The sequence below is a fragment of the Mya arenaria genome, chromosome 4 (assembly GCF_026914265.1).
Source record: "Mya arenaria isolate MELC-2E11 chromosome 4, ASM2691426v1".
NCBI lineage: Eukaryota > Metazoa > Mollusca > Bivalvia > Myida > Myidae > Mya > Mya arenaria.
In genome coordinates this window covers 214,424-236,631 of record NC_069125.1, presented here as the reverse complement: position 1 = coordinate 236,631, position 22,208 = coordinate 214,424, and the positions used below count along the sequence as shown (strand labels likewise).

Here is a 22,208-nt window from a genome sequence, read left to right as displayed (position 1 = left end):
AACGGAAATATGGAAATCTACGATCTGATTTTTTGGCAGCAATCATATATATCATTGGTTTGCAGATATTTACTAGTATGCAAAAATTTGCTCTTTCCAAGACAAAAAATAAAAAAGTTGTAAAAATGGTATATTTGTGAGAGTGCAGCTTTAAATTTTATGATTTAATGACAACTGCCTTGAAATAGATACCTGATTTAAGCATTATGCCATTGTTTATAAATTTCTATTATATTTTACTGTGAAATAATGTAAATATATACATATAATTGTTTGTGTTAGTTTAAATTTGCTTGATTTATCATTAACCTAATTATATATTATTTCGTTTTTTTGTATTAACCCAATATTATGTCATATAATATATCTATGGGTATATAATACCAAGGTAAACACATGTATACAAATCACTTATTATTATGTATAGATAGTTTTTATTTCCATGTAACTCATTTGCCTACATACATTTTGGAAAATGTGGTCCATTACAGATAAAACCCAGATGTATACATGGCCTGGATTTCCATAGTATGCTGCCCAGAATAAAAGACGATGCAGTCCAAATAAAAAAATTGTATGGCTCAATAATCTTTACCAAACTTGGTAAAAAAAACTTTGTCATATTATGAGAAATCCCTGTTTTTTTGTTAATTATGTTCATTCACAGTATATGCAATTCACCAAGCAACACAAGACTTAATGTCCACTTGACACATTTCTAGTATATTTGGCTTGTACATAAACATCCCTTTTTCATAAGAGAATAAATCTCATGTAGGACATTTAGATTGCTTTAGAAATAATTGCCAAGATGTTTTGCATTTGAATCATGTTTAAAGCATACCCAACATTATTTGCATTTATTGTGTTCATGATTGTGTTGTATTCTTCCTTTTTAAGATGCATCAGATGAAGTCTTTGACTATCTAGAAAGGGATTTTGTAAGCTAGTACTGGACATGAAGACAGTCACTTGGAAATGATGATTGTGCAACAGCGGTTAAACATATGCAATACATCATATGGTAATTTCTTTTCACCTCAATGAATAATTAAGTGACCTACCCACAAATAAAGTGATTCTCTAATAGTTCCAATTTCCACTTTGATTTTGTAATCTGGTATTCTTCATTACTACTACCCATAACTGGTATCTAAAAATAACATTATAATATTCATCAATAATATCATAAGACCATGTGAATATTCAGTAATTTATATATGTAATCAATTTGTTTTTGTGTATGTGGTGTTTATATGTTGGAGTTTGTAGTTCATTGTCAGTTTTTTTTTATTGTGAAAAACTCCATTTTCCCCAAAATTAAAAAAAAATACATTTGATTCCGGATTAAAATAGCAATGAATTTCTTGAAATATAAACAAAATCTTGACAAGTCTTACTCTTTCACAGCATAAGGTATGCATAAAAAAGTTAAAAAATGTATATTTGCCATTATATAAGCAATTTTGGCCTGATTTTGTATTTTTCCCAAAGTTGACTTTTTACCAAATTTGCGAGGTACATTGTACACTACAGGCAGTAAAAAGAATTCATAAAAAAATCACTGATTGTTGTTAAGTGTTTTTTTTATGAATGTTGTTCAAGTTTCGTCCTTGGGGTCATGATTGTGTTGTATTCTTCCTTTTTAAGATGCATCAGATGAAGTCTTTGACTATCTAGAAAAGGATTTTGTAAGCTAGTACTGGACATGAAGACAGTCACTTGGAAATGATGATTGTGCAACAGCGGTTAAACATATGCAATACATCATATGGTAATTTCTTTTCACCTCAATGAATATTTAAGTGACCTACCCACAAATAAAGTGATTCTCTAATAGTTCCAATTTCCACTTTGATTTTGTAACCTGGTATTCTTCATTACTACTACCCGTAACTGGTATCTAAAAATAACATTATAATATTCATCAATAATATCATAAGACCATGTGAATATTCAGTAATTTATATATGTAATCAATTTGTTTTTGTGTATGTGGTGTTTATATGTTGGAGTTTGTAGTTCATTGTCAGTGATTTTTTTATTGTGAAAAACTCCATTTTCCCCAAAATTAAAAAAAAATACATTTGATTCCGGATTAAAATAGCAATGAATTTCTTGAAATATAAACAAAATCTTGACAAGTCTTACTCTTTCACAGCATAAGGTATGCATAAAAAAGTTAAAAAATGTATATTTGCCATTATATAAGCAATTTTGGCCTGATTTTGTATTTTTCCCAAAGTTGACTTTTTACCAAATTTGCGAGGTACATTGTACAGGCAGTAAAAAGAATTCATAAAAAAAATCACTGATTGTTGTTAAGTGTTTTTTTTTATGAATGTTGTTCAAGTTTCGTCCTTGGGGTCAAAGTTGTCCCAACCAGAGTTCCCCTGTTACTGATAGACTTCTAGAACAAAAATTGATACACATTCAAATCAGGCAATGACTTCTGCAGTAATGTATGAATTCCTTAGAAACTGATGTCTAAACTAAAAGGTATTTAGTTTAAAAGATTATGAAACAAGTTGTTACAACAATATAATAATCACCTTTTGGCAGGATGTTAAGCAAGGTTTTGCCTTGTTGAGGAAATCGTAGACCTCTTAGTACCCTTAAGGAACCCACTTGTCCGACTTAGTGACTACAATCCAAACTCACAATGTCTTCCTTAACGACCACTTTATAAGCAACCAAGGACATCCTTATCAAATACTTCATTTACAGCAGCCAATGACTTCCATAAAAAAATGATGACTTCCTAAACAATCCTTGGCTTCTTTATCAACCAATGATTGCCTTAGCAACTACCTTCATCCATAGCAACAAATGAATTCCCATTCAACCAATGACTTCCTTAGCATCCAATTCCTTCCAACGCATCCATTAACTACCTTTATAGGCACCAATGCCTTATTTAGCAACCACTTTTTTCCTGAGCAACAGCCAACATCCATAGCAACCAATTACTTCCTTAGTAATCATTTACTTCCATAGCAACATTCTTGTTCATTACCGTAACATCCATTGACCATGGGAACAACCAGCTTACCATACTTCTCATTTCTGTTAACAAAGAGCAGCCTTCTTTGAGGAGTCCTTATCAACCATCAAATAACACAGCAACCACTAACCTGCTAAGCAAATAGCAACACATTTCATAACCAGTTGTTACCTGACTGACTTGTTCATGGTCATTTTAATCAGGTGATCAATTAAGGGCCATGCTGGCCCTTTTGTTTTGAATGTACATTTCCTTAGCTTATTCATTTAATTCAGCAAATGTATAAACATAGTGTACAATTCTGGATACTTTCAAGTTTTGTCATTATTATATATAATCAATGTTTTAATTTTCAGACAGGTGACCAGACAGGGAGGAAACTAGGGAAATAGTTATCCACCAACAGCCCAAGTGCTTGGTTGATAAGAGGAGCCACAGCATTTAACATTACTGCACAAAGTGGTGTGCTTTGCTAACACTTATGATTGTGATTTGATAAAAAAGCAATGAATGAACGCTTATTATTCATAACTATAACGAAAACATTGATGTCAAAAGTTGTCAATTTTCAACATATATAGTATTTGAGATCCTGATCTATAGTTGTGTGCAATGGATTATCAAAGAAAAACAAAAGAGTGGGCAACAAAATGAATAGCATAATGCACCAGTCAATTGTAACCACATCCCGCCCCCAGGTCCGGGGACTTTTGACTTTTGGTCCAGCCTACCCCAGGTTAAATTCCCTGAACTGATCCTGAACTAAAATCCCTGCCAAATTCCCCCCGCATCCAACATACCATAGGTAAGACAAAACCACCGCATTCACACCCAGTATACCCCCAGACGGGGGTGGTGGTGGTTACAATTGACATGTGCATTACCCACTACCCATTTACACCAGTAATTCATAATTATATTTGATAGACATGCCTCTTGTCAAAGGTTTTGAAGGGTATGAACGTCAGAACTACCTGCCTATGGTCTTTCAAGATTTTATAACATTGTTTAACTAAAGAAATTATTATTAAGTTTATACTAGATCTTTGTTAAGAGTGACCCCTTTGATAATTCTGGAGAAAAACTATTAGGATTAGGTTCTGTATTTGTCCATAATTTGTCATATGACATGTAAGCAGGAGTTCATTCCTTCAAAGAATTGTGAATCTTATATAATTATGTATTTGACATCTTATGAATTTTATCACACTTTAACCTAGAGGCAGTTCAAATAAATACTGCTATGATTGAACCAATACTGAATAAGGGCAAGAATTCCAAACAAGACAGTATACATCTAGTATCATGTTTGTCTGATAATTTTGAAATCACAGTGATTAAATCTAAAAGGATGTTAAAGCTGCACTGTCACTGATTAAGAGTTTTCGCATTTGCTTTGAAAAAAATAATTAAAATAGTCTGACTTGTGCATGAATGCCTTCAATCCAGTCATATAAGATAACTCTCAATGAAACAGAATTCAATTGTCTGCCAAAATTTTCATTTCTTCTCAAGCATTACTAACCATTAAACATAGAGTTTTAAATGGTAATAGGAAAAACTGATTTTGTATGCAGTCTCATATAACTGTTATCAGACATGTGCACAAAAGTTTTTCATTCCAAGTTAAAAATAATAAAAATTCTTATATCTGTGAGAGTGCAGCATTAACAATGAAAACAATTATTAAAAATGGTATTTCCAACTGTGTATAATAATGCAACAACAATTTACCTTCTACTAGCACATTGAATCACAAGTTCTGCTTTTTCAAAGAAAACTGGCATATGGGAAGTACCATCACTTCCAGCGATATTTTTGTTGTAGCTTTTTTTTATAAGAGACATTGGCAAAAACTGTTCATAGATTGTGTTTTAAGGTGTATGTTTTATAGACAGTACTCCAATTCTCTTTAATATATAATATGTTTGTTTCATTTAAGGCTTTTGTGTGTTTTAGGGCTGTTTCAGACCATTCCTGATATCGTATTTTCATATAAACCCGGCAATCATAATTGCATACCTCTTTGCAAAAGAATAATAAACATTCACAGAAATTAAACAGTAACGGAATTTTTCGATTTTTTCTCAACATAAGAAGAGACTTTTGTATTTTGGCCCAGCTAATGTTATTATATTGTTGACTAACATAAGCTTACAAGCAAATTAACAGGCAGAATAGATAAAGAAAAGATGAGCATGTAGTCTTGTTTTGCATACAGAAGTAAGGGGCTTAGCTAGCCCTTTATATGTGGATTCATAATTGCTAGGTGGGTCTCGGGGCATGCCCCCTCAGAATATTTTGAAAAACATGGTGCATTCTGGGCGTTCTGAGGTGCTTTATTTTGTACTCGAAAATAAAAATGACATTTAAAGGATCATGTAGTCAAGTACGCATACTGCAACTTTGGCTGATTTTTTTATGTTTTTTTATCAGAATCATGTGGATTCATCCGCATACTAGTGCTATATGCAGCTTCACGCCTGGTATCTCAGACAGACATTTTTAGGCTTATGTAGATGTTTGCAAGGCAAGGCTTGGCAAACCAAAGCGCCTGTGTCATTATATTGGTTTCAAAGTACTTTTGCATGTTGTTTGCAATTGTGCATTTTGCGCGACTGGTAAATATCTGCAATATAAAAACTTAAAATTCATTGATGCCTAGGTGACCAAATTTCAATAATTTTCATTTCATTTGTCAAACATTGTGCCCCAAAAGCACAGTTCACATAAGTATGTAGTTTCTTTACTTAAGGTCTATTATACTGTAATATAAAATATATTTAAAAACAGTAATTCTGGTAATTTTATTGCAAAATTTGACAAAGTAATTGGCAAAATGCAGAAATTTTCATTTTTTTTTCTAACAAATTTACCTAAAAATCATATTTTACAAAATACATAGTTTGTATATTTCAAGTATCTTATAATGTTATATAATATCTGTTTTAAAAAGTTATTTTGGTAATTTTATTGCAAAATTTGGCAGAGTTGATGCTATGTCCAGAAATTCTCATTTTCATTTAACTTTTAAAACATTTTGCCCAAAAATTATATTTTGTACAATGTGATTGTATTATACTTATAGTATATTAAATGTGGTGTCTGATATAACACAAAACCAAAAAAAAAAAATCTAAGCATTTTTCTCCCATTTTTCATTTTCACTGGACAAAGAAAGGTGATGAGGTGTTGAAACTCTGCTTCAACACCTCTCTATTCAAATAGAGAATAGTGCACGTCACCACCATGTATATAGACTATAACAGGGGTTCAAATCTACAGATAGAGAATAGTCCATGCTACCACAATGTATATAGACTATAACAGAGGAGTTGAAGTAAAGTTTCAAAATCTACATTGCATAGAGAACAGAGGTGTTGAAGCACTGCTTCAACACCTCTGAGAATGAATAGAGTATAGCGCACGCTACCACAATGTATATAGACTATAACAGAGGAGGTGAAGTAAATCTTCATAATCTCTGGCTGTATACATTGCATAGAGAACAGGGGTGTTGAAGCACTGCTTCAACACCTCTGAGAATGAATATAGTGCATGCTACCACAATGTATATAGACCATAACAGAGGAGTTGAAGTAAATCTTCATAATCTCTGGCTGTATACATTGTATAGAGAACAGGGGTGTTGAAGCACTGCTTCAACACCTCTTGACAATGAATAGAGTATAGTGCACGCTTCCACAATGTATATAGACTATAACAGAGGAGTTGAAGTAAATCTTCAAAATCTCTGGCTGTATACATTGTATAGAGAACAGGGGTGTTGAAGCACTGCTTCAACACCTCTTGACAATGAATAGAGTATAGTGCACGCTTCCACAATGTATATAGACTATAACAGAGGAGTTGAAGTAAATCTTCAAAATCTCTGGCTGTATACATTGTATAGAGAACAGGGGTGTTGAAGCACTGCTTCAACACCTCTGAGAATGAATAGAATATATACAGTGCACAGTATATACTGGTATAGAATATAACACCAGTGTATGTACTGTCACGGTGTATCGAGCATATCCATATAGTGTATAGAGTCTATGCACTGTGTTGATATAAGATATCAATCTCAACTTGGTCTAAGCATTCTAGATTTAATATTTTTTTCTAGATTCAAATAATTCACTGTTCCTAGTAAACGTTAGTAAACTTTTGAATATTTTTACGTTGTTTTTTTCCGACAAATGAAGATCACAATGATGATCACAGATATCGCAAGTATGCAAACGGTCACTCCCACATAAAGTCCAACCTTGACGTCCTCTTCTTCGTCTGAAATGGAATACATATATCTATTATTAATGTTGTTTAATGTATGTGTGTTTTAAATTCAGGTCATCTTTTAATAATAATAAAGCTTTAATTGCTTGGTGAGTCGCATTCATTAATATGAACTCCAGCAATGCGATTTTTAGCATGTGTTTGTCAACATTTGTTGAGAGTGTTCAGAATTTTTCTATTTTTTTCCTTGTATAGAATAAGCATATATAATATATAAAACGCAAATTTGTTCTCGACATCGGATCACCCGCCCAAAGCCCGCCCGGTTTTCTATATCCCGGAAATTTTCGATGAAAAATCCGGCTAAAATGGGGCCATAACTTTGTCAAACATTGATTGTTCATTAAGTCAATATTGACCTGTATGTTATAGTGTGAAACAGGGTCGCCTTTTAAAATCCATTTTATTTGTCATACGTTTTTGTACGGACACCAAAGATGGTCAAAATCTTAAAAAATCTAGGGTAAAAAGGTGACATAACTGGTTAAAAATCGAATGCCAACACTAGTCTGTTTTTAATTAAGTTCAACCGTGGAGCAAATAAACACATTTAAAACAGTTATAAACCTTGCTATACATGTGCGTATCGTATTTGGCAGCATATGTAAACGGTTTCCTGACGGCTTTTATGGCCACGTTCAAAGCGTTTTCACGACGCGCTTATCGACGACTTCGACACGAAGGATGTGGCATTACGTCAACTTTTTTTTTCGAATAAGACAAGTTAATAAGCTTAAAAAATGGTAATGTTAACAATAATAAATCACCTTTTGGAATGCACACAGTGTCTTCAGTTTCGTGACATGACAATTTCTGCACCCATCCCTCAGGACAAACTGAACAGTTCTGACATGGCGTCACCTCGGAACTGATGTTGGAGAAGGTCTTCCCATTAACACATCTCTCGCATGTTGTATCATTGTGACTGTTCGCTGTAAGTAAGGAACATTAAGATTAGTCCTCTTTTATCAAGCAATAAAAAGAACATGAGAATGTTATTATTTTGCATATGTTTTTAATTATGCACTTTAGTTTCCTGGTGAATTACACAAAGTCGAGACTTTGCTAACTATTAAGATATAGGAATTATGTTTCTGTAATTCAGATAGCGATTGATATTATGATGCAATCACCATAAATAAAGTCTCAATAATCAATCCGAAATAATTTAAAAAAAAAAAAAAAAAAAAAAAAAAACCCGGCTACATGTAAATGAAGGAAAAAAAATGACCTAGCAGAGAATTAAAAAAAATCAAAACTAATGTATTCACAATCAATCAATCAATAACCAAATCTTTATTTCCCCCTATACAGAAGATATGCAAATATATTTACAACTTGTGCTCTAACATTGAGCAATATAGAACAAGTTAACACATTAAACCAAGTAAACGTATCTAACATAATTATATATATTTAGTTGCACATATGTACATTGGATGCTTTTGTTTTAAGGTTTTGTATTCTATTTTTTTTCATCTTATAACGGGTCCGCATTGTTATTTGAGCTAGTGATTTAATTAGTGATTATAAACATAGCTGAGATGAGTATAATAACAGGTATATATAAGAATACAATACGATACATGCATTGCATACACGTATTGCTTTGTAACCACCCTAATGAAACATAACAGGAGGCTTGTACGGCAACAGGTTTCTATGTTGTTCGGTTTAACTGTATACGTAGATTAGTTTAGGTAAAAGTGAGTAGGATTATGGATATACTCGGTAGTTGATTAGCAACCAAGCTACAGTCATTATGTTAAGCGCTATTAAATGTCGCTTAAGCAAACTCTAGTCAAAGTATGCACGTATACACCGTAATGTATAGTTGTATGAATATTGCAGAAGTAGTGCGTTGTTGTCCGTGTCTATAAAAGGTTCTTAAGGTGCTCCGAGAAGTCGCAGAGTCCATTGTATGTGTTCTAAGTTATTTAAGCTTTCATAGTCGTGTCCATTCAAAAGAGTATTCATTTTGGTAGTAGTCTTCCCTGATTGCCACTGTGTCATAACACTCGCTTAATATATGTACAAGTTCTTAATGAAAGGTTAAATTACACTTAGCACAATGTCTGTTTCGTAAAATCGAAGGTCTGCACCACAATTTTGCTATAATCCTTGCTGTGTGACGAAAACTACTTTTTCTGGAAATAGTATACATAATAGCAGGTTGTATACATGGATGAAGAATACGAAATAACATAAAATCGCAATCATTCGAAGTACGGAAATCCCAGCATAACTTGCATTTAAGTATTACAGCATTGTTAACCATGCGTTTCCAAGTTTGATTATCTGGGGTGGCTCTTTCTACGGAGAAGTAGCTATTTAGCACAAATTGTATTTGGTCAACAGCTTACATATATCTGGTATAAATCCTCGTTTGATTGAGTTGTTATCAAGGATGTAAGAAATATATTTTCTCACAAAAATTTGTTTGCTAATACATTTGTTTGGAAGCATTAACAACTTGTGTAAGAATATCAGTTTTCTTTTTTCGACGTGGTTGTCTAGCTTAGTTGAATCCTAGAATAGATTCCGATATATCCGATCTGCTAGAGATAGGCAGTCCTTGTATCTTTTTGGCTACGAAGTGTTGGAGACGGTTGATGGCTAAGGTGTCAACGTTAGTCATTGAGTTTCAGAGTTCGGAGCCGTAGAGAGCAATGGGAATTACATTTTTTTGTAAAGACTTGTGGATACTAAAGGATTCACACCGAGAGGGTGAACACCCTGGCCCACCATTGAAAAAAAGCATTTCTAGCTTTCTGTATGCTTTCTGAAATGCGTGTACGTATTTTAAGACTGCCCTATTGGGAAATGCCTTGGTGCGTTATTGATGTAATCTGTTTTATTTCTTGGTCCCCATAGACGATGCATATTTGTGGGACTCGGCGGGCTTGAGTAAATACGACTACGTTGGATTTATCGACATTGATATCGACCTGCCAACGTTTACAGTAATAATACACAATATCCACCATGCATTGCAGCTTATACGGAGATAACAAAATGAGAGAGATGTCGTCGGCAAATGTTGGGCTGCCGCAATTAACAGACATAAGCCGAGAGCCATGCTTACTTATCTCTAAGTCTTGTAATAGGCTGTCAAGATAAACGAGATAGTAAAAACTGGAACTACGTCGAAGGTATCTGACATTAGGTCTTGACAAACACGTACGGTGCATTTGAGAGATTCGTAAGATGACCCTTAGTAGTTTACCTTTAAGGCCAATTCGACCTTATTTGAGGAGTAATGCAGAGTGTCTCACTGTGTCAAAGGCGGCTTTCTGATCAAGGCATGCAACATATGCGTTGCTGCCTTTGTCTATAGCATAGACAATTGTTTCTTGGAGATTAAAGGATGTGGTCCCCGATGTGGAATCCGTTTTGTTGTGGTCTTGGGAAGGTGTTACTTGCTGACGACACATGCGAGTTAATCCGTTTGGCCATTACTTTTTCGAAAATTTTGCAAAAACACGGGAGTAATGATATAGGTCTGTAGCTAGAAGGTCTTTGCCTTTACCTTTATATACAGGGAAGATACCGCTGGTTTTCCAATCTATTGGTACTTTCTCGTGCACCAGGACTAAATTGAATAGTAATGTAAGCGCTTTTGTAACAGCAAGTCCGCCAAATATCACATGTTCATTCATTATACCATCATGACCAGGGCTTTTCCCCTTCGCGAGGGATTTGATTATTTTGTTAACTTCTTTTAAGCTAAATGGGGTGACGGTGTTGTTAGTGGTTTTACATGTAAGATAACTCTGAAGTTCGGACAAATCATCTTCTGATAGGATGTCATGCTCGTTTGGGTGACTAAAAACTTTTGAATAGTGGTTTTTAAATCCGTCAGTAACTCTGTCATCTTTATAACTTGTGTCGCCTTTTTTCAACTCAGAGCAAGTCTCAAAGGGTCGTTTGCTGTTTCGTTTTAACAGCTTCCAAAACATTGGATAGTCTACTTCTGCTGTTCGATTAAGTTCGTCATATAATTGATTTTCATAGGATTCGCGACAACTTCGCTGTATTCTCCTGAAAGTGCGTTTGGCTTGTTTATAGTTTGTGAATGAGTCTGACATTGTACTGCGGGGCCTGCGCATGCGCCGCTTTTACCTCTTCCGTCCAATACAGCTTGGCTTTTCGGTTAAACTTACTTACAGGGAGCTGTGAGGCGGCCTGTTTTAAAGCAATGAGTTAATAAAAGTAGGGGAGCATCCAACGGTATTTTCGTTCGTGATGCTATTTAATTCGCTACTTAGTTGGCTTTGGTAGTTTGATATGTGCCCCTGTGTGCATTTATTCCATGCTATATACGTTTATGCACTGTGGGTTGTGAGTTTCCCGCTAGGTCGAGGTTTATAGAAAATAATATTGGCGCATGATCTGAGGTGAGTATGTCTCTTTCAGGTATAACCGAGAATGAGTGAAACATATCTAATAATGAATTATGGTCTTAGACATGATCAATTGTCGACTTCGTCGGGTGGTAAGTATATTCGTTGGTATTTCCTAAGTGCTCTTTCAGCGACGTAACGGTTGGTTTTTAGCTATAAACTCTGTAAAAATACGGGACTTGGGGGTCGATGACTTTGGGCTTAATTGAGAGTTATATGCGCATTGAAATCTCCGGCCAATATTACATTTCCCATCCGGGAGTAGAAGTTAAAGAGAGCACAGACGTCTTTAAGGGTTTCCTTAAATAATTCAATGTCGCTACAAGACGGCATGTATATGCAGAAAAGATACGTCGGAACCTTTTTGAGAGAAATAATCTCGACCGCTGATATTCTATCATTATCTATGGTTGAGATTTAACTTATTTTACAACTAATAGTGTTCCTAATCATAATTGCAGTACCTCCCTTACCACATTTTAAGACATTTAAGTGGCCCAGCGATTCATCAATAGTATAGTATGAGTTATAATTCGGATTAACGCTATCCAAAAAAATGGGCTGAGTGAGGTAACAACTTATGCTTAGTAAGAAGGGCGATATCAATCGTATCATCATCAAGTAACTTCGAGAGAGAGTATGCTGATGACATAATACCTCTAACATTCCATTCTAAAATACTGATTTCCCATAGCGTTACACACAGTGCGGAGGGACTGTATTCAATCAACGTATTAATTTGTCCTCAATCTAAGGAATAGCATAGGAGAGTACTCATTTCAAATTAGAATTATTACAAAAAAACTATATCAAGGAATGAAATCGATTCCATTTCACAATAAAAATTTGCTATATGGAATCACTGAGGTCTGTCTGAGGTTTATTTTTATTAGGATTATTTTAATCGTCGGCCTTATTTGAACTACAATTACACGAACGTTAATCTTGAATTAATAATTATCAGGATTTACAAAGGGCATGATAAAAAAGATTCTAAAAACGAAACGCGACACATTGTTTACACCTTCCTTAAATGGGTACACTGGGGCATCTGACATGTCTCCTGGCATGTCATATATTACAAGGCTGCTCTGGCATCTATGAGTAATGCGTAGGACTTCTTAAACAGAGTGCGCAAGTCCCTCCACCATTTCCAAAATAAAACTGGTATTGGTTTTAAATATGTCCTTCATCAGGGCTTATTTCCAATAATTTAGGGAAACGACTGATACCTATATAACTTCAGCAGCAATAAACTCCAGTTGTTTTTTTTTTTCAATTCAAATAGGACAATTTCAAAATAAAATAGTTCGGATTTTTGGTGTTTACTTTAGGGTGTATGCATGCGCGTGTTAAACATAGGCGTATTTTTGTAAGAAATTGCACCTTTTTCCTCTGGTTTGTATGCTTACTACTAAAACTATGAAACAAATTTAAATATTTTTTTCCGATTTACGTTTTATCTTATCAATTGAATGCCTTTGATTAATTCAAACTATTTTAATTCGCATTAAATACTAAAAGACAAAAATGCAGTGGTTATATGATTCCAGCGTTCTGTTTTATCATGTACTACCCAGAACCCTTTTGTGACAAGTTTAAATGTACATAAACGTATAAAGAGTAAACTCTTTTTACTTTGTGTGATTGCATCCTACATTCGATGTGTCAGCATAGTGGATGAATGCATTTGGTCGTTGAAGTCGTACTTTTTCTATAGCATGTGTTGGTATATAAATATAATTGACCAATGGCTATAATTTGATAGTGTGCAATGTTTGTTGCCTTGTAACATTGTAAGATGTGTGTTTGGTCTTGAATGTACATTTATTTTAAATAGGATTTTGGAAACAAATAGACTTCTGCGCATGTCCCGGTATTATCCATTGTTTAATTAGAGTCAGAAAAAATTGCCGATTGCCTTACTTGATTGATCTATTCAATGGACTCATAGTATACCTTTATTTTAGTTGAAAAGCTTCATAAATAGAATATGTACAGCCCATATACAATTTTGTTCTGAATATCACTGAATGTGATATAAGTTAAACACGCAACATGGTGTCGTTGGAAGTCATAAACAAATATAAACTAATGTACATTTATCAGAAGTCATACTTAATTGTTTTGGCTGGTAGACAAGTTAAGAGTTTCATCTGATAATAACATGAAAGAAAAGATTGCCGGAAAGGAGAATGTTATACCACCCCCTTTAGTACGCCAGATTCCGGCCCAGTTGTTTTTGTGTTATTCCGGATGCCAACGTTAGGTACACCGTATTCCGCATAAAGAGGAACCCTGATTCGAACTTCATATGAAAACAAGGAAGCACGAATCATAGTTAATAAAACATAATTTTAAATAATCGACCTCCAAATTCAGGAACCATTGCGAAATATTTCGACTGGTGCAATATTCTAATGAAATATAACATTACAATCGCGTTCTTTCAGAAAAAAAATAAGACATATGAAATTAATATGCAATTTTGCAGCATTTAAAAGGTATTGCTTCAATTTGCTGCTTCATTTGGTGTAGCTATATAAAGCCGTGTAAGATAAAGTAGGTAGATAAATATGAAAATGTGTGCCTGTATAAAATATATAATATATAAAACATGGACATATTATAGTTAAGTAAAACAACAAACACAAGTTAAAAGACCATGTCAACTACATTCAAAAGAAAGGATATCGCAAGAAAGGAACAATAAATCTCCTATTTCCAGGAAATACTTCTGGGATGAGACTGAGACTGAATTGTATACAATTCATCATAATTCAATAAATAATCATTTGCACTATTTTAGGGTATCCTATCACATGCGAAAGATGCACTAGAGCATTCCAAAATCGTCTCGCTCGCTCATCATGTGCATGCTATGGTCTCACGATACATTTAAAGGTCCAGAGTACACATGCTCATGTCCGCGCTATAACTTACTTATGCATTGATGGATTACCATATAACCTGTTATAAATGTTGTCCTCATTGAGGCGATTTTCAGTGACATTGCCCCGGGTCCATACCTCAAAGGTCAAGGGCACACGAGACATTTAAAGGTCAGAGTACACATGCTCATGTCCGGGCTAAGACTTACTTATGCATTGATGGATTACCATATAACTTGGTACAAATGTTGTCCTCATTGAGATTATGTGCATTGATATTGACCCGGGTCCATACCTCAAAGGTCAAGCACAAACGAGACATTTAATGGTCAAGTACACATGCTCATGTCCGCGCTATAATTTACTTACGTATTGATAAATTACCATATAACTCGGTACAAATGGTTCTCATTGAGTGACCTACTTATTATATTTTTTTGTTGTGACAACATTAACATTTCTCCTGGATCTCATTGACTTCATTATGTAAGTACTTACTCAAACAAAATGTTATAAATAAACAACGGCGGGGGATGTAGTGGTCCTTTGGACTGCTTTGTTTAACAAACACGATTACACTTTATTCAATGAAACCAATGTGTATCATAGACATTAAGAAAAATGTCATTTGTAGCATTGGTTTAAGATAAATGCGAAAAACAACTTACCCATCTTCTTCACACCATAGCTGGGCTTACACGGCGACACTTCTCGGCAATATCCGACTATTCTTTCTTCTCTCCAGTACCCTAGTTTACACTCACATTTCGTATCGTGAAATCGCGTACATGCCTCCGCCACGACTTCACCAGATTCCTTATCATTTCCTTTACATTTAGTACACCTTTTACAATAAAGTGCTCGATTGTAGTCCTCTGAAAAGCGGTCATAAGGACAGTCCATACATATTGCCTGGCCACCGTCTTTACTACAATGTTGAATCCAGTAAGCACCAGGCGGACACATTTTACACTGGATGGTTTCACGATTAACTTCTATTAAATAATAAGAGTCATTAAACTGAGCCGAAATTCCTGGTGTGAATACAGCCAGCACTACAACTAGTATCACGCTTTCCATTTTGGTTTTGAATTGTCCTGAAATGTAAAATGCATGTATTGAATACAATTTTAATGATACATTGACGATACCAATTTACATGTAAATGTTATCATTAATTTGGATGTGTACTTAAAAATACATTTTCCACATCTGGCCTATATAATGGTTAGAATTTTCTTATTTTGGAATGGTCTTTAAGAAATAAAAAAATAATAACTATAATAGTACTTATAGACGCATCGGTGTCGCATATAATTATATTTCAGTATGTAATTTATGTCCCTTTCTGCAAACACCAATCGTTTGCATTATCCTGTCTCTGACATCTTCGTTTAAATTGACAAATAAATGTCGCAAATACAATAAACATAACATTTTCGCAACAATTGCACATGCTGGAGCTTTTCGTTGTAACTTATAATGATTATTATCGAGTTGCTTCCCTTTCATTGTACAAACGTTAGCCAATTGTAAAGATCTTGATAACTTATCTGCATGTTATGCACCACTCAATTGTAACCACGCCCCCCCCCCCCCCCCAAGGTCCGGGGTTATACCGGGGATAGCCGGGGAAATGGGCCGTGTTTTTACCTTTCAGGTGGTCCCGCAGTGCCGGGTGGATGCGGTGGTTTTGTCTTCGTTAAGTATAGCGGGGAATGGGCCTTACCTAGGGTCCCTGGGGTGCGGGGGCATTTGGCGGGGATTTTACCATCAGTTCGTCCCCGCAGGACTGGGATTTTAGCCGGGGTTGACTGGACCGAAAGTCAAAGTTCCCGCTATTCCCCGGACGTGGGGTGGGGCGTGGTTACAAATGACTGGTGCATTATATAATGGTAATTTGCACATGCAAGCAATTTATTTGGTCATAATAGTCATAATAGGATAATTATTGACCAATCAATAAGCATTTCAACTGTGGGTTTGGGGTATTTGGTGGATTTGAGTGAGTGAGTGATTAAGTGAGTGAGTGAGTGAGTGAGTGAGTGAGTGAGTGAGTGAGTGAGTGAGTGAATGGGTTAAGGGCATGTGAGCGGATTGATGGATGAATGGATGGATGATTGATTGATGGATGGATGGATGATTGATTGACTGATTGATTGATTTATTGATTGATCGATCGATCGAATGAATGAATGAATGAATGAATGAACGAACGAACGAACGAACGATCGAACGAACGAACAAACGAACGAACGAATTAGTTAATAAATAAATAAATGTACGAATGAACGAATAAACGGATGAATGAATAAATGAATAAAAATTAATAAGAATAAATAAAACTATAAAAGTATGATTGAATGAGCGAACGAACGAATGAACGAACGAACAAACGAATGAATGAATGAATGAACAAATGAACGCGAGGACACACGGACGGGCGGATGGCAGAATTAATTACTGAATGAGTAACTGAATGAATGGTGCTTTTTACCTTCTAAAATTCATGATGAAAAAATAACGGCGCAAATTCTTCAAGAATTAGTGTTATTAAGCCTTACCATCATGTTGACCTACATTTAATATACTATAAATAGAAATCAACATCATGAGCTTTGTATTCAATATTAAAGGAAGCTGTATACGTGGTAAAATAAAAAAAAGTATAATCATTAATCATACGCTTATGTTCGCGGGTTGTTCTTTCAGTTCATGAGCAAATTAATTCCAGCAATTATTAACGTTATCAATGTAACATACATACAACATGTCATCCAATAAATTGTGAAGATATATTGAACATTGCATTCTAAAGTATTGATTGAAGGCCTTTCTAGATGCGTAGCTTTAAATAACCACCCCATGTCAAAGTGAAGTATTTAAAGACTGTTATCATCGTATGTTTTTGTTCTTCTTTATGATATGTGTTATTTTCCATTATATTATATTATATATGATAGTATATGAAATTTTACTGATATGTTAAATGAAGGGCGATTAACTGTCGTTATTTTTTTCAACATTAAAAGAATACATTGTTTCCCTGTACTCTCGTTTACCAACTATTTTACTACGAAGATTTATTAACTACCACAAAAGCTATCTATTATATTCGTTAAAAACCTTCAAAACGTTCAGATTTCGATCCTCAAGCAGTTATTAAAGAAATTACGTAATCACAATAAGGAATACTTTTTAATCAATTGGCTATATTTTAGGTTAAACTGTTACCCGAAAGTGACCAGCATAAACATTGAGAAGAACTGGTTGGAAATCTACCGAATGTACCTGAGCCGGAACAAATTTTACGATGTAACCATAACTTTTCGCAGAAATATATTCACGGAAACGCAAACTGCTTTTTTGTCCGCCATGTTGATGTAATTAGTATGTTTCGGAATGGGTTTTTCCATGAATTGTAGCGCGGATACAGTTATTTCCCCTAGCGAAACACACAGTTCAGAGAGGCCATTTCTTGTCATAGAGCACATGTCCTGTCATAAACAAATCTGGTTTCTACCATTTTATACGTTATCAAACATTTGGAAGTCTTGAACACGTAGTAGTTGATACAATTCACTTTTTGCAAGGTTTAGATCGACTTCTCTTCTATGAGTCGCTCAAAGAAGCGTTGATTTTTGTAAGAAGGTCGATGATGACATTATCTATGTATGCATCACAATAATATGTTTTCAAGATTAGCTGGACCATAATCAAATTTATCAATATAATCACATTTGCATTGAATTGTCAACAGTGTATGAAACAGATTATCTAGCCGGAACTGCTCTGTTAGAAGGTGTAAACGGTCAACAAATAGTGTTGCCAAAATCTAACTGAAAAGGGCTGAAACCAAGAGTCTCTTTTTGCAAATAACAGCAATTGGAACAGCCCTCTGCCCTCTTTCTCAGTGTCAAAACAGTATGACCGTATCATATTGTTCGATTGCTTGTGAAATCTTTGTAATGCATCTGAATTTCAAGATGACATATAGGCTGTATATATTATTGACCTCTCTCCTGCATGACCTGTTGGATATGCCATAAGTTTGACCCCAGATCAGATCGAACTGAATTTTAGAACAAATGTGAATTTTTTTACAAGAGCCTTAACAAGTGTCTTGGTTTAAATATTCATTAAAATAATTGCTTCAGGGAAGCGTGTCGAAGCATACACGATTGTCAAAAGGTATTCAAAACCTGACTTAATTCTAAGTAATGGGCCAACACAGTATACAGATCCGTCTAAAAGGTATGCCTAGGCTGTAAATGACCTTTTAGTATTGTTTGGTTAGGATTTTCATATCATCTGACAAGTATGGCATGATTTGCAGTACCTAAAATATTTGAGACCAAGGCAACAGAAATGATTAATTATCTTATGATAGGTATTGTCTAGACCTTGATGACCTGACATGGGTGTTCCATGGGTTAAAATGAGTATTTTTCTGGCGAAAGACTTGGTTTACAATTTGGTGGTCTACAATCCGCTTACCTTAAGCGGGGACAGGTCGCTAACGTCTCAAGCCAAATTAATTCCTATATATCTCATTTTGTTTTGAAATCTTCCTTACTTATAAAACTGATATGCATGTTACTATTGCCGTTTTCTAATTTTAAACAATTATAAATCCTTCAGACTTTTACCACATAATTCAAAGGTTTAATAAACCAAAATATATTTAAATATTGAAAACATGTTGTTTTTTTCATTGCTTGAACTAATTAATCATCTCTTGAAATACGATGTTTTACTTTTTCTAAACTTATAAAAGTTTATTTTGTCTGGCATATATATATATATATATATATATATATATATATATATATATATATATATATATATATATATATATATATATATATATACCCGATTTATACATAATGTAAAACACCAGATGCATGTATACCACAGTTAAATGCAATGACATTTGGTCAGCCAAATCACCAAATGAATACAAGAGTTTAGTGCAATGACATTTGGTCGGCCGGATACACAAGTGTTCCCCGAATACCATTCTATAACCTCCTATAGAAAACAACAAAATCAATACTTTTCAATGGTATTATTTTGGAAGTCACAGTGAGTGAAGCACTTGGGAAACCGATTAACACATACAGCATGAACTTGCAACATGAGCAAATTTAAACACATGTCTTATTAACAACATGCTTGACAAAAAAGGAGCTTACAGACGTGGTCGACTGGCCGAGGAAAAACTGAGATAAACCCTCCTTCTGGGGAAAACTCAGAAACCTCTGCCCGTTTGTCATCCAGATTTACAGGATTTGTCTCGTACCACTAGATGTCGGGCCTCATCACCCATAAGCTCCTTAACAAAGATGTATAGAAAAACATATAATTTTATGATTCATGTATACGTATTTTATCAATTCATACAAATGTACATTACATGATTATGTTCTTTGAAGAAAAATGAAAAACATATTTATCATTCCTATAATGAAATTGCATAGTAACTGAAAACCTTTCACAATAAACATTTTCTTGTAAAATTTAACAATCAATTCAATCGATGTGAACGGATCGGTTCCCATAAGCTTTACATTCATATTCGCACGAATTCCTCGTGCTTATCAATCGCCACCTGGCGGTTATTACATTATAAACAAGGGAAATTAATTTCCTTCTAATTCGTTTTACTCAAACGTAGGAATTATATTTCCCTGAATACCATTCTATAACCTCCTATAGAAAACAACAAAATCAATACTTTTCAATGGTATTATTTTGGAAGTCACAGTGAGTGAAGCACTTGGGAAACCGATGAAGTTCAAAGAACGGGTAAGAGGATAATAATAACCAAATATTCTTAATATGATGATCTTTTCCAAATATACTCATAATTGACATGGAAATTTAATCTTCCGTTTACAAACTAAATACCGATTTCAAACAATAAAGAAACCTTTACACGTGTCTTTGTTTAATAGATTCACTTAATTAACACCATGTTTTTGACAACTCCATTGTTGAACACATTTGTTTCTCCAGCAGGTCTTAATCAATGTTCACTGCTTTTGATATCGTCAATGTCAGGAGCAATTTGTCCGAATAATTTCATCTCACATATCCGTATAATATATCATAAACAGCATATCATGTATAGTCAGTATACATTTCGGATAAAATCATCCTTCATTTCAAATCAATTGAATCCTTTTTCAACAGTTGAAATTGACACAAGGTAGAATGAGTTCTAGCTATGTTAATTATCGAACTGTCTCTTATGGGCTTACTATATAGATTTATACCAAATACGTATCATTCATGAATACTGTACTTAAACCCATACAGTTGCAAGAGCGAAAGTCGCAAAACACTTGAGGCACTTCAACCTGATGAAAATGAATATATTGTAATAGTAAAAACTTTAGCAGGCAAAATATCCCTTCTCCCTAAACCGTAAATTGATTCCTACTTTTCCAACTGAATGAATAACTTTCGTTCGAGAATAATACGTTTTGCCATCCACTTCTTTAGCAATTCAGGGAGAAGATCCACCTTGCCCGCCAAGCCTTCTGGTAAACCATCTGGTAAAATGCCATCCTTATGCATCTGCAAAAATAGACGTTTACACGAAAATGTTTCTGCAAAACCATCATTTATAATTTATTCACATAAATTAGTTCAGTTAACAATCATGGATTATGACTGATGCTATAACAATATGTTTCAACATATAATAACTGTACTGGTGAAGCCACCGTGTACTACAATTCATTCATTTCTGGCCAAGCCGCCTATGAATGTCTCTCAAGGCGAAGCCGCCTTAGCTCAGCGAAGCCGCTTTTGTACATTTATGCAAAGGGAGGTTATAAAATCCATATTAGTTTTCATCTACAGAATATTCTCACTTAAAATCAATCAACAATATTTGATATGAATATCCCATTTGGACACAATAATGGCCAAAACATTGCTGACTTCCAATAAAGAACTACCCAAACTCCCTTTACTCGATCATTTTTTTTAGTTTGCGTATGACTCTAAAAAAGGCATCCGTCCCTGTTGAAGACGGATTCCAAGACCTAGAGAAAAATACTGTCAATTTAGCATTGTGTTCTGATGCAAACCAGTCTACTTCTTATATGCCAAACCTCTGAATAACTATGTCCAAAATTTCAAACGAGATACCCCAATCATAATAATCCACTATTCTAGATAAGAAGTCTGCCCTTTCATTTTGGGATCTCGGTATCCATTCTAACTCAAGCGAGATTGAATTTTTCAAACTTTGAAGATACTAATAGCTATATCCTGGAGAATTATTACATTCATATAAATCAACAAAACATCAATATTTACATATAAACTAGTACTGGTGAAACCACCGTGTACTATAATCATTCATTTCTGACGATCCCGCCATGAATCAGTGGATGCCGTTTTAAATAACTTCATAACAGTATCTTTATATTAACTAGTACTGGTGATTCCACCGTGTACTAAAATGATTCATCACTGGCGATTCCGCCATGAATCAGCGATGCCGCTTATTATAACTTCATATGTTTCACATCCGGCCATTCTGTCGTTAAATCATCAATGTTGAATCATCAATGTTGCTTTTATAACTTTATAACA

General features: G+C 34.5%; 1 protein-coding gene and 1 long non-coding RNA gene across 3 annotated transcripts in view; one reads left to right on the top strand and one right to left on the bottom strand.

Annotated features, from left to right (window-relative positions):
- Nucleotides 1-17,981, bottom strand: part of LOC128231774 (tumor necrosis factor receptor superfamily member 5-like) — a 40,660-nt gene extending 22,679 nt beyond the window's left edge. The window contains exons 1-4 of one of the 2 annotated variants that reach the window (XM_052944959.1): nucleotides 17,889-17,981; nucleotides 15,266-15,694; nucleotides 8,071-8,235; nucleotides 7,189-7,294 (exon numbers count right to left, since the gene is read on the bottom strand). In XM_052944959.1, coding sequence (XP_052800919.1) covers nucleotides 7,189-7,294; nucleotides 8,071-8,235; nucleotides 15,266-15,677 — 683 coding nt within the window. In that variant the 5' untranslated portion in view covers nucleotides 15,678-15,694; nucleotides 17,889-17,981. Of the gene's footprint in view, nucleotides 1-7,188; nucleotides 7,295-8,070; nucleotides 8,236-15,265; nucleotides 15,695-17,831 lie in introns of both variants that reach the window. The other variant, XM_052944958.1, reaches the window with a different exon arrangement.
- On the top strand, nucleotides 813-5,348 carry LOC128231776 (uncharacterized). Its single transcript, XR_008260438.1, has 3 exons — nucleotides 813-1,024; nucleotides 1,651-1,774; nucleotides 3,361-5,348. It is a non-coding gene; the product is annotated as an uncharacterized LOC128231776 (long non-coding RNA).
- Nucleotides 17,982-22,208: the final 4,227 nt, after the last annotated feature.